At 34.8% G+C, this 13,998-nt stretch overlaps 2 protein-coding genes across 4 annotated transcripts; one reads left to right on the top strand and one right to left on the bottom strand.

Moving 5' to 3' along the window:
- The first annotated feature begins 2,302 nt into the window (after nucleotides 1-2,302).
- On the top strand, nucleotides 2,303-5,910 carry LOC147291970 (E3 ubiquitin-protein ligase DIS1). Of its 3 annotated transcripts, none has more exons than XM_086235057.1 (4): nucleotides 2,303-2,462; nucleotides 3,864-4,074; nucleotides 4,748-5,134; nucleotides 5,378-5,910. In XM_086235057.1, exons 2-4 carry the CDS (start codon nucleotides 3,865-3,867, stop codon nucleotides 5,696-5,698), a joined length of 918 nt encoding a protein of 305 aa, XP_086091183.1. In that variant the 5' UTR covers nucleotides 2,303-2,462; nucleotide 3,864; the 3' UTR covers nucleotides 5,699-5,910. The 3 variants fall into 3 exon arrangements, with proteins under 3 accessions (XP_086091183.1, XP_086091182.1, XP_086091181.1); XM_086235056.1 differs by having other exon boundaries at nucleotides 3,842-4,074; XM_086235055.1 differs by having other exon boundaries at nucleotides 3,832-4,074.
- Nucleotides 5,911-9,401: 3,491 nt separating this feature from the next.
- LOC147291969 (cytochrome P450 704C1-like) lies at nucleotides 9,402-12,197 on the bottom strand. Its single transcript, XM_086236097.1, has 6 exons — nucleotides 11,886-12,197; nucleotides 10,932-11,147; nucleotides 10,547-10,837; nucleotides 10,136-10,456; nucleotides 9,821-10,024; nucleotides 9,402-9,674 (listed from the first exon to the last, which is right to left on the bottom strand). Exons 1-6 carry the CDS (start codon nucleotides 12,195-12,197, stop codon nucleotides 9,402-9,404), a joined length of 1,617 nt encoding a protein of 538 aa, XP_086092223.1.
- Between the last annotated feature and the right edge of the window lie 1,801 nt (nucleotides 12,198-13,998).

Here is a 13,998-nt window from a genome sequence, read left to right as displayed (position 1 = left end):
TTGGATTGCATGCATTGGGTATGGCAAAATTGCCCAATGGCCGAGCAAGCTGTGTACCGTGGGCATTATCGTGTCCCAACAGTTATCCTTGAAGCCGTTGCTGGGTACGACACGTGGATATGACATGCAAATTTTGGTATACCTGGGTCGAATAATAATATCAATGTGCTGGACTGTTCTCATCTCTTTGATGATATGATTTCCGGCCGAAACCACAGGGTGAAATTCACTGTGAATGGGATAGACTACACCATTCCATACTTTCTTGCAGGTGGGATCTACCCTCAATGGTCAAATCTTATCACTACATTGCACAGTCCCGTTCTTCCCCACCATAAGTGGTTTGCCGCTCGACAGAAGGGATACAGGAAGGATGTGGAGAGGGCGTTCGAAATTTTAAAAGCCCGGTGGCAGATTATAAAACGACCTGCTCGTTATTGGCGTCCGATTGAGCTTGGGTATATCATGAAGGCGTGCATAATATTGCACAATATGATCGTGGAGGATGAGCGCCCTGAGGATGACGGTAGGGATGACCCAATAGACCCAGAAGCGAGCACTAGAAGGGCAGAAGCTGAATACGAAGGTGTAGAACCATGTCCGACCGGTGCCGCTCCATCATCATTACCTGAGATGAATGTTTGTCGGAATTTGCTTAGGGACCGAAATGTCAACGAATCCCTAAAAACTAATTTGATTGAGCACATCTGGATCCGAGAGGGGAACCCACCACTTGCCCCAACATATTGACGACCTGGATCATGGTTCGTCAATATTGTTCTCATTATGATTTGTTAGGTTAATCTTCGCAGTTGATCCTGAAGTTTGTTATTTGTCTTTGTATTTGCCGTTTAAGTGTGTTTGTGTTTGTCAGTTGCAGTTTGTGAAATGAAATAAAGGCATTGATTTCTCTTAGCTGACATGACATGACACAACCATCACATATAGCAAAATAATTCACTGAACCAATGACAAGACTATACACTGACTCCACACTCCATCACATGCATAACACTGTTGCTTCACATGTGAGATTCGAGTATTTGTGAATCCATCAGGGAATCCAATGGGCAAGTTATGCACATTTTTTCCCTATAAATACCAAGGTTTAACTATAAGGCCAACACATCCACATAACTATCATTTAGAAATGGCTTCCTCTTCCAAGCAAAGTGTCGGTGAGAGCTCCAAGCAAGGCGTCGGTGAGATCTCCAAGCAAGGCACCGGTGAGAGCTCCAAACAACAGTGCGATCAAAGCTTCTGTAAGTGCCTCCCTAACTGTGCTGCACCATTGTGCGATTATTGTTTAATGATGGAGCGTGCAAAAGAACCAGACTGGAGGTGCTGCAAGTGTTCGGATGATATTTTGGTCCCTTTGTGTGCATTTTGCAAGAGATTGGAGCTCAAGGATCTAGCCAACCACCCAAATCTTCGCCACCAATGGTTGAACCACCTGCCAGAGCCCAAACCACCCGTGCCATGCACATGCGGGAAGAACCCTCCGATTCAACCATGTGATGAGTGTGAAACCGAACAGAAGATCTCAGATTGGTATAATTACGGGGGTGTCAATTCTTCATCATCGGACTCCGAATAAGAAGTTCGATTCATTTTCTGTCATGTCGAATGCAGTTGTTGTTGTTGTTTTTTCTTTAAATCCTCGTATTGTTCTTGTTTTTTCTTTTAGTGATCATGTTGTACTTGTTTTTCCTTTAAATCATCGTGTTGTTTTTCTTGTTTGTAGTTGTTGAAGTCCCGATGTTGTAAGGCTTATGTTGTCTAATTTATGAAATTTTCTTATTTTAAATATATTCAATATTGACCTTATTTTAAAGATCTCATTAAAATAAAATCACTAGAATCATTTTTATTATACTTTAAATTTAAAATTATCAATTAAATATCACTTAATCAATATTAGGCATATTTTAAATATGTATAAAACACTGTGACCCAAAATGGGTCACAGCACCATAAATGTGAGAATTGGATCACAGCACTATTTGTGACCCAAAATAAATTTTGGGTCACAAAAAATGGGTTTACCTTAGTGGAAGGCCTTAAGGCTCCGATTGTCAAGTGAGAAAAACACTATGATATTCTATTTATTTTTAATTTATTTTTGTCCCTATTTTAAAGTTTTTCCTATTATATACTTTTTAGAGTTAAGACAAGAAAAGAGAGTGGACCTACTCACTTCGACTCTGACAAAGACCTTTCCTCTTTTGTATTTTCTCGATAAATTTCTCTCTCCTACTTCTACGCTCCTCTCTCTCTCTCTCTCTCTCCGGCTTTAATTTGAAATTCCCTGCCCTCGCGGACGCGCACTTCGTCTCTCTTAAATATATTACTGCACCGGACAATTTCCATAGGCGGCCACCTACCAAACCTCTCTCTCTCTCTCTCTCTCTCTCTCTATGCTCTCTGCAATGGTTTTTTGATTCAACTAAAACTATCACAAGGTACTTATTTTTTTTTTTTTTATCTTTCTCTACCTTTGATTTGTTCGGGTTTTTCGTTTTTCTTTATGGGTTTTCAATTTTTTGGTGACCCTTTTGAAATTTATGCATTTTAAGGTCGAAAAGTTTGTATTTTTTCTGAAATCTAATTTTGGGAATGTTCTAGATCTGTCATAGATGTGACTTTCAATTTCTATGCGGGCATGCGATCTTAGGGGTCTGTTTCTAGCACTTGGGCAAATCCATTTTGCTTTGTTTTTGTTTCGATCTGCTTGATCAGTAATTTGTTTTGAACTAGTTTCATGATTTTGTGGTTCTTTGCTATCCGAGAGGTTGATCATTTTAATACTTTAATTTGGAATCCTAATGACGATACTTTTGTCAGTTTGTATAGAATTGTACAATTATTTGAAACTTATTTATTTCTGCATTTTCCTGAGTGTTGATCTACTTGATCAGTAGTGTAGTTGAATGTATGTCAGAATTTTAAGGTTCTTAGATATCTGAGGACCGAGAGGTTGATCATTTAGATGATGTTCATGCCAGAGCAAAAGTGAAATGAGCGAGTTTAACCCCAGGGGGCTTGAAAATGGAAATATTTATTTGTTGTTTTCATTTACAAATTCCCTGTGGTAAAAAAGTCTATTAACAACGCAGCGGTTGTTTTCAAGTTCACTTCAAGTTCTTTGCCTTATAAAGTCAATATGGTTTCCTGAAATTACTTATATATACTTAAATTTTTATTTTTACCTTGCTAGTATATGCTTTGCAATGGTTTTAGGACCTTTTTTCTGCAATGTGGATGGCAGTTTATCTAGGGCATCATGTGCTCTTTTTGATGTGTGGCCTTTATTTTTTAGAACCTTTAATACCTTTTAGAATACTTCAATTTGATATGCTTGGGTGCATTGTGGATCTGTTCATCTATCTTGGTTTTTGAAAGACAAGCTTTATGGCTTTTACCATTTAATTTTTGAAAAGTAATGTTTCTTTAGGAAAAGGTTCATTGTCTTGACTAATTTCTGATTTAGAAGACGCTTTAGGATTCCTTTCTGAATAAAATTTGAATTCATTGAGTTGAATTCTTTCAGGATGTAGCACATCCTCAATGGCATTTTGTAGACTTATAAAAATTATTTAATATGTACATTTCATCAATAGATAATGTCTAAGTTACTTTATAGCTTCAATTTATGCTATCAAAATTCAAATTACAGATGGAGTACCTGCCATCACTTTTTCTTAAGTGCCTTGTTACATAAACATACAAGACTTATTGCCTACTTTCTGTCTTGCATGGTGTTTCCTACAACTATTCTGCATCACTTACATTTGATGCAAGAGATACTTTGAATTGAACTTTTATTTATAGTTTCTCTCAGTATAAGCTGCTGCCTGTGCTAGAATGGCATCTAGTAATCCCTCTTTTGATGACGTGCGGACCAAATCTGAGGTTATTGATCCTCCTCAAAGTGAAGACATGATGGATGTTGGAGAAAGTGTGAATGATGCTGCTCAAAATTCATTAAAACCTAATCTGACCGTTTCTAGCAGTGTTCGTGAGCTGCTGGAGTGTCCTGTGTGCTTAAATGCTATGTACCCTCCAATTCATCAGGTTTGATTAATTTTTAACAAATTATTTTTTATTTTATGAATTTGGCAGTATAGCATTACTTCTACTAATTCAAACAAAATCTTGTCATTGAAGCCTCACTTTTCTCTTTCCTATCCCAATCATTCATTTATTTTTTTTCTTCATATATGTAGCATGTAGTTTTGGCTTACTTGTTTAATGGAAATTTTTGGGTTTTTCTCTTGGGAAACTGGTAGATGAGGTGCTATTATTTGCAACTTTGTGGGAGGGTTTCTGTTGTGCCATTATTTGCTTCATTCATTAGTAAACCTTGCCAGGTGCATGTTGTTGTGCTTGTTTTTCTTTCCTTTTTAAACTTATGTCCTTTAGAAAGTTGAGATATGTTTATTGGATCATGTGGCTTGGGTTTTTATCAAATTTATTTTGACTATTTTCGGAAAAAGCAAAGTTATTTTTTACTAGAGAAGAATAAGGAACAGATAAAGGCCAAGGCCTTGATATGCAAGGCAGTATACAAAAAGACCATATCATGCACAAGGGAATTGCTTGCTGTACATTGTAAATTGATGCAGTCTCCCATTTTCTTTGCACAATTAAACAACTAGTTACAGTCTACTTTTGATTATACCATATTTTTTCTGACTTCTTGATTAGTTTCGTTGTGTAATTGAAGTGTGGTCTCCCTTTTTTGCAGTGTTCAAACGGTCACACATTATGTTCTGGTTGCAAACCCAGGGTTCACAACCGGTGCCCCACTTGTAGGCATGAGCTTGGTAATATCAGATGTCTTGCATTGGAGAAGGTGGCTGCTTCTTTGGCACTTCCTTGTAAATATCAGAGTTTCGGTTGCATTGGCATATACCCTTATTATAGCAAGCTAAAGCATGAATCTCAATGTCTCTATCGACCCTATAGCTGCCCCTATGCTGGTTCAGAATGCACCGCCATTGGTGATATTCCTTATCTGGTGGCCCATTTAAAAGACGATCACAAAGTTGACATGCACAATGGCAGCACTTTCAACCATCGCTATGTAAAATCAAATCCACAGGAGGTTGAAAATGCCACCTGGATGCTAACGGTATTATTTCGTTTTGTCCTCGTCTTACTATTCTCCATTGCCCCTCTTGTCTCCCCTCTTACATGTTATTTCTCAGCAACCTCAGAATCATTTAGCGAATTTATTCTGTTTCCCTTTGTGCACATTCTAGACATGGCTTCTGGTGTCAAACTCTGATGAGCCACAATTGATGATTCTACATTTGAAAAAGAAAAGAAATCTGTATCAGACACAATGGAAGCATAATATCTTTTTAATTTTCAGGTTTTCAGCTGCTTTGGTCAGTATTTTTGTCTACATTTTGAAGCCTTTCAGCTTGGGATGGCTCCTGTTTACATAGCATTCTTGCGGTTTATGGGTGATGATAATGAGGCAAAGAACTACAGCTACAGTCTAGAGGTGGGTGGAAATGGGAGGAAGATGATTTGGCAGGGGGTACCACGTAGCATTAGGGATAGCCACCGGAAGGTTCGTGATAGTTTTGATGGTCTCATCATTCAACGCAACATGGCTCTTTTCTTCTCAGGGGGAGACCGGAAGGAATTGAAGCTTAGGGTGACTGGTAGGATATGGAAAGAACAGTGATTGAAATCTCTCCTCTCTACTTTCCTAAAATTTTCTGTGGTTTACTAGTAGGTCAGTCTCTCTTAGTTGGCCATGAGTGTTCTGGTCATGTATTTTTTGGAATTTAGGAAGCAAACTCTCTTTGCTTGTTCATGCTTAAATGCATGAGTGGGAAAACACTCTTATCCTAAAATTAAAATATCATTCTATATAGATTTAGATTGATTATAGCATATGCTGCCAACTAGTTTACACTTCTGGATGCAGGAACCATTGAGCAAGTTAAACAACCTGAAATGATTATTAATCTCACTTCTAGTTGAAGTAATTTATTTGAGAAGATCATCATCATGCAAACTGAAGATTAGTATGATAGAAAATATAACATTAGATATTAAATTTTTTGAATCATTGAAATGTGTTTGAGAGCCCTCCCTTACTGGATGTGAACAGCTGCCCCTTGGAGGATTTTGTTGGGCTCCCTAGAGGCTCGTTATGTAAGTAGGTACAATTTTCTCTTTTTAGCCTGTGTCCCCATACAATATTTATATATATGTATAGTCCAAGTTCAATTCTTGAGGTCCAGCAGCCATGTATCATTCTCGCCACAAAATATGTATATAATTGCACCTCATTTGGAAGACTATAAGGGCGTATTTGATAAAATGATAGTTGAATTACATTATGAAAATTAATAGCTTATTTGATTAACTAATGAATTACATTTAATAGCCTTTTAAATTGGCATTGACATTTTGTATGCACATAAATACATAATAAATATATAATTCTAGGCTACATACATGTTTTTGACTATTAACGAAATATTGCAACCGAAAAGTGCAAAATTAATGATTCTCATTTGTCACCCTACATGCATCAACCTCTGAAAGTCTCTGAAAGTTCAACTTTCGTGTGAATATCATGTTGGGGTTCATATGCATGCTACTTGTTTGTTTAAACTTGTTTGATCAACTTTTTTGTGACTATCATCTTCATTTCACATGGGTGTTACTTATTATTTAATTATATGCTATGGTATTGTACCATTTGCATCCATTGTCTACCCAGTTCTTTGAATCAAACATCATTTCGTGTGATATTATGTAGAACCGTCACCATCTTACTAAAAGTCTAAAAGTGTACTTTTTTCATACCTTGATATATTGGTTAGGTCCTTAATTGAAATGTTGGAGACTTGGAGGAAACAAAAATAAGGATTTATCCATATTAAAGAAAGATTATAAAGAGCTCACATTAACAACAAAGTTTGTTAATCAATGTCAGCATTTAGAAGTGTAAAATGGGTAGAATCAGCCCGTTTTATATTGACCTGCTTTGGGCTTTAACGAATTGGAAAAAACATACCAAAATAGCGTAAAGTATCCGAGGTGAGTCAAGGGTTTTGAGCTCATTCACTTAGCCTGACCCGGACCCGCACTTTTAATGTTGGACCCGCTTTAGGAGTGCTTTAAAGCCCTATTTACTAACCAGCGTAGTAGTTCATTAGTTTGGAAAATTAAATATTAGGCTTAACAAAAAAAAACATAGTAAACACTTCATTATTTACATCATATGCCACCAACACTCAACCTTCTCTACCTCGTTCCGTGTATCTCATTTGCACCAGCTAGTTATTCTGCAATTTGTATGATTCAAAATGGTTTGTGGATTCAAAATGATGTACGGGTTAAATGTGAAACAAGCATTAGTCTTGGTTTTGATTTGTATTTTTTTTTTTTTCCTAAAAGGACCTTGCTTTTGAATTCAAGTAGGTTAACATTTTAACTCTCCGCCAATTAAAAAACTTCTACTTCGTTTTTTAAAGGGAAATTTAGAGTCCACTCTATTTTATGAGTCTTTCTTAGACTAAAACCGATAGTGATTTAGGGTTTTTAATTAAGTCGTTTTATTTTTCTTCTTTGATAACTTTATGTTAGGTTTTAACTCCAAGATTTTGAGCGGCAGTCTCTACAAAATCTACTCTATACTCTAAGAGAGGAAATACCCTTCAAATTGGAAAAGAACTTTATTATGAATTAAAAAGATTTTCTTATAAATTATTATGAATTAATTTTTTTTTTTTATAAATTTTAAACCACCCTCAATTTCTATCTAACAGTTATTTTTCTAAGAAATCTAATTTTAATTATCTCTTTTTTAAATCTTCGTCAGACCTCTCTATACAAGCCTTTACCCGTTACCACCACAATAATGCTTTATTTTGCAATACATTCACTTGGGATGGGGTTGGCGTTTGTCCTCTTCTGCTTAGTTTAGACTTCAAACTGCCATGTGAACAAATAAAACCTAATATAAAGTTGTCAAAAATAAAAACTAAAAAGTCTTAATTAAAAACTTTAAATCACTACCGGTCTTAGTTTAAGAAAGACTCATAAAATGGACTAAACTCTAAGTCTCCCTTCAGTAAGAGATAATTAGGCTTAGGTCATTTAAAAAAACAGTTTTTAGATGAAGACCAAAGGTGTTTTAAAATTTATAAGAAAATCATTTTAATTCATAATAATTTATAAAAAAATCATTTTAATTCATAATAAAGTTCTTTTAATTTATAAGAAAATCTTTTTAATTCATAATAAAGTCCTTCCTCGATTTGAAGGGTATTTCCCTCAATTTGAAGGGTTTTTCCCCTCCTAGGGTATAGAGTGGGTTTTGTAGAGGCTGCATGTTAGGTTTTAACTACTAGATTTTGGGCGGACCCAAAAATCTTGGAGTTAAAACCTAACATAAAGTCGTCAAAAAAGAAAACTAAAATGACTTAATTAAAAACCCTAAATCACTACTAATCTTAGTTTAAGAAAGACTTATAAAATGGACTAAACTCTAAGTCTCCCATTAAGTAATTCTTATTACATTTTTGGTTCTTATTTTCCCTTCTACAAGACAGGGACAATAAAAGTGCACTGATTTCTTTCTCTTTGCCCATGCTCTGCTCTTTGAACCACCTTATTTTTCGGCACGATAAGGCAAAGACAAAGTTAAGGATATTATTGCAACACAAAGAGACCACTCAGGCACTCACTTTGAAATTGAAAAACTGAGGTTGGGTTTACTTATCTGGCATGTAAAAGTTGAGGTTGATTTCTAACTTGGAGCAAAACATGTATATCAAAATTGCTTTCCATACACCCAAAAATAGCTTAACGTACATTTCCTTTTCAGTTTTCACTATTTTAGCATCCATATTACTTGTTAGATATATAATTCAATTTTTCTTCTCCAGCTGGTGCTTCAGTGTGTATTGAAGGAGAATATTTGTAAGTTGTAACCAAAATAATAATTATGGATAGAGAACACCACCTCAATTCGAAAGCAATGTCTAAAAGAAGGTGCCATAGTTTTATTTAGTAAACAATAATACATATCAGTTAGTAACGTTGTTCATCCACAACAGGAGGCAAGTCTCTCATCTTTAATATTATAAAGCCAAGAGTGGGGTTGAATTGGTGTTAGTGTTACAAGCTTCACCAAAAATAGAATTGTCTAAATTACCCTTCATTTAACAATCATTTCCATAATAACATAATAAATGAGTGTATAATTGTAAAATACAACCATTAAAATAAAAAAAACAACTCACCACCTTAAAACATGGAGAAAGTGGTGGAAAATTATAAAACTAAGAACAAAATATAAAAAAGAAAAAACACAGTAACAATGCCAATTGACACATACGGAGCGCGTGCCAACAGACTAATTAAATTTATAGTAATAAGGCCTCCTTATTAAGGAACAATACAATAATACCAGTACAGTAGAGTTCAACTATGTAGTATATGTAGGGTCTTACAAGCCCCAATCTTGGAGAGGCATGCACATAAAGGCCCCCATTGATAAGGAGGGTGATCGTTGTCCTGTATTTGACCTCTTTTTCTTTATCACTCAGCTTGAATACGTAGCTGCCTAAAAGCACAGCAGAAATAATCTTCATCTGCCTATAAGCAAATTCCTTCCCTAGACAAATTCTTGGACCTGCCTGTGTAATCACAAAATCTCTTAAGAATTCCCATAATTTTAGCGATTCTGTCCATAAACAACATGCTTCTCTTCCTTTATTTTTAATGAATTGTGCCAGTGCTAGAGTGAGTGATATCGTCGTATCGACATTTTTAGTTTTCTTACCTGGAAGGCTGTGAATTTGAAAGGGTTTTCTTGCTGGAAAAGGCCCTTTTCGTCGAGCCATCTCTCTGGCCGAAATTCTTCTGCATCATCACCCCATAAAAATTTCATCCTGCCCATGGCATAAGGTAGGTATGCCACCATATCCCCTTTTTTGACACTAAATCCATCTGGCCAGGTATCATCAGAAAAACAAAGCTTCACACCCTATGACAGCATCACACAAACTTGTTAAAAAGTAATAATTAAACGATCCAGATTCATTGCAATTAAGCTTGTACATTGCATTCATGCATTAGATGTAAAATGTTAAATTACCACTGGAACTGCAGGGTAGAGTCTAATTGTTTCAGTCAAAGCTGCATGGAGATATTGCATTTTGTCAAGGGCTTCTTCAGTAAGGCTTGCTGCAAGCTCATCAATGCTTGAATTATTTTTCAGATTTGTTGCTTCTCTAACTTCCTGTGCTATCTTTTCTTGTATATGAGGATGCTTGCAGAGCATATAAAGAAACCATGAAAGAGTGCTAGCCATTGTGTTTTTTCCAGCAACAATTAAATTGAAGATCATGTCTCTTAAGTACTTTGGATCAGTCTCTTTCAATTCCAAAAGCCTTGAAATAATGTCTCGTTTCTTTAACTGCCATTCATCAATATTATATTAGTACGTAATAATACTAAATTAATTCAATCTAGAACAAACAGATCGAAGGCCTGGAAGGTAACTCACAGTTAGCTCATCTTCTGAATTATGGACTGTTTCAATCTTGCTTTTGATTAATTTATACAGAAGTTGATCTATCACTTTGATATTATTCCTTAACACGGCTTCTGAACCAATGTTTAAGAACCGTTTGATCTTCCAGAAGAAATCACCATACCGATACAGGGTAATATCGCTTGCTTCATCAAAAGCATCAGAAAACCGGGAACCTTCTTTATTTGTTCCATGCATGGTGTCTAGTTCGATACCTAGGAGAACCTTGACGACTGAATCTAAGAATGTTTTCATAACCAAATTCTTCCAACAAACACCAAGATTAATATATTTACAAAACAAGTGAACTAACAATGTTATGTGATTATTGAAAAACATTAATATATTGCAAACTTACTTGGACCTCTATTGCTTGGTCACAGGTTGCAGCTTCATAAATTATCCGAGCAAGTTTTACTGCATTGGTTTTGAAGACTGCACTGCTGAAGTCTCTCATTACTTTTGTGTGTAATTCATAGCTCGATACCTTCCTCTGATGTCGCCATCTTTCCCCATCCACAGTGAAGATCCCATCGCCCGCAAGATCTGACAAAATGCTGTGGTGATACAACCCCTGAAGCAGGTCGGGAATTGGACTTATGTTAAGGTGCGTTTGGATGGAGTTTGAAATTACTAATGAATTCTTAAACGATGGAATTTAGAATAATGAGATTTAAAATTCTAAAATTTGTAAATTCTCTTGTTTCACTAACATATTCAACATAATGAAAATTAAATACCAAATTTATTATTTTATATTTTGATGTATCAATTATAAATGAGTGATGGAGGTGGTTCATTGTTTGAATAATATATATATGTTCGAATAAATATATATATATATATATATGTATGTTCGAATAAGTAGACGAATAAAATATTTTCTTTAAACACTTGAAATAATGACCATTTAATCTAATAGGTAAATGATTTCCGATTTAACTAATTTTTTCAAAGATAATCTTTCAATGACGACCTAAAATATAGACGATTCTGATATTAAAATACAATGTGAAATATGCCCTATAAGGAATTCTTTATTTAACCTTAAATGGGGGATCCCTCAATGGAAGGGGTTTGTATATAAAAAAAAATTTGCATGGTCTAGAACCCATGCAGCCAAATAGCTAGATTCGTCTTTGCGGCTGCATTGTAACAAAAAAAAAAAAAAAAGAAAAAAACTTTTGTCTGTTGTTAATTCGAAAATTGGCTGATTCAATTAAACTTCTGCGAATTGTGTGACATAAAAAGAATTGATTTTGAAAGTTTTTTAGTAACATGAGGAATTGTTTCCTTTAGCCTGATCACATACCTTTCCATAGTTTGCAAAGTTTGTTTTGAGGATGTATTCAACATTTGCAGGATCTGTGGTGTAAACCTCATTTCTGAACAAGCTAAGCACCCTGTAAGTTTTGTGTTTGCATCCAAGCTCAGTCATGTAATCGTGCAGCCTACAGATGTTGATCAGATGGTGTAAGACTGTTCCGGCAACAGGATGGTATCTCTTGTTCTTTGCACGAAATATTCTGGCATGGGATCCAATCATAACTACTATAACTAACATTACTGCTAAACTTATTGCTACTGGAGGTAAGAAAGTGGAAAGAAAATCCATGACACTCATGTGGAAAGCATGTATATATATCCGGAGGAAAAGAAACACTTGTATATATATAGGAGGATGAGTGTGTTTGTGCCACTCTCCCAGGATTAAGGTCTGGTTAGCAGTTGGCTCAAACGTTGAATTCCATATCGTTTAATTATAAGATTAATAATTAGAAAGAAATGATCACATGGCTCACCAAATTGCGGGGGACATGAAAGAGTACTAATATTTATTTGCGAATATTACACCACAAGTCCACAACCACCCGTACTGTAGAGAGCATGTGTGCACATAGATTTTCAGAAAATTAATTAATTTTATAATAAATGAATGAGATGCATTGGAACCCACAAATACTATTACTTCAAAAAACCCACAACGTACTACCAGATACCTCTCCCAGAATGAAAATAATTTCATGATCACCAATTTAGATTTGAGGACAAAGGTCAAGCACGCACTATGAACCATGCATTTTAAGGCAGTGGTGGAGCCAGAATTTTGATCTTGGGGGTTCATTGTTAGATATCAATTTCAGTCCAAAATCATATTTATTAAAGCAAGTCAGTTCTAATATGAACATCAAATTTTTTTTTTTAACCAAAACATATTATTCTAAGTATAAAAAAAAATTGTTGTTAGTGAGTTGTCCTTTTTTTAAAAAAAAAATAATTAATTGCTAGTAAAGCAATTTGTTAAATAACTCATCACAATAAATTATTTTACTTTTAAAAAAGTCATCAAAAAAGGTAAAACATATAAAAGACATAAAAAAAGGTATAACAAAAAAAAGACATCAAAATTTAATACTTAAATCTTTACAAGAAGATCTCAAATATTACATATAAGCAACATAAAAAAACCATAATTTAATATCCAAAAATTTTATAGGCACAAAATAAGAATGAGAAATTTTACACCAAAAATACATTATAAATTTGTAAAAATATTAAATTGTAGAAGGTGTTTTTTAGCTGAAGAATAGAGTGATGGTTCAAAAAGACGTACAAAGTATAAGAAAATGGGAGAGTGAAAAGGGTCAGTGTCTGTTACCTACAAACTCTCGGAAGAAAGGGAGGGTGAGAAGGCTTAGTTGGCTCCACTTGGTTGAGAGGTTTTAAGTCAATTAAATATTGTGCCAGCCTTTCTCCTAACTCGACCTTTCCATCTATTTGACAGCCTCCGAGTAATAATTAATGGACCCCAAACAAATACATCACGTAGCCCGGCCCGGCTACGTACATATAAGAACCATGCATGCACAGTACGTGGTTTTCCACCATACGATCGAGGTCTTTGAGGAAATGCCAAGATGGATACTTTGGAATGGTCCAATGGATGACTATGATTTTAGTGCTTGCTTTTGATTTCTTTCTTTAAAACAGATGGAAACAAGTGGAGTTAAGCCGAACCATGTGACATTTGTTGGGCTATTGTCAGTCGATGAATTAATTTAAAATTTTATTGAAGATAATATCGTTTAAGACATCTTCAGTTTTTACGTTTTTTTAAGTTTTTAAATTTAAAATTATTAAAGATAATATCCGAGTAGGTAATTAATATAAATTAACTTAAAATATTATGTGCAACAATTATGAGATTCACTTGTACATTTGCATGATCATATGGTACATTGACAAAACTATTTAGTTCATTACAAACTATATTTGGTACTTCTAAACTATATTTGTACATTACAAACTAGATTTGGTACATCACATAATTAAATTTGGACATGAAATTGGTACAACATATAACTAAATTTGCACATGATATTAGTACATTGCAAACTATTTTTTAGTACATTAATTCCTACCTA

The sequence above is a fragment of the Dryas octopetala genome, chromosome 3 (genome assembly GCF_963921425.1).
Source record: "Dryas octopetala chromosome 3, drDryOcto1.1, whole genome shotgun sequence".
Lineage (NCBI taxonomy): Eukaryota > Viridiplantae > Streptophyta > Magnoliopsida > Rosales > Rosaceae > Dryas > Dryas octopetala.
This window is presented reverse-complemented; position numbering and strand designations above follow the sequence as displayed.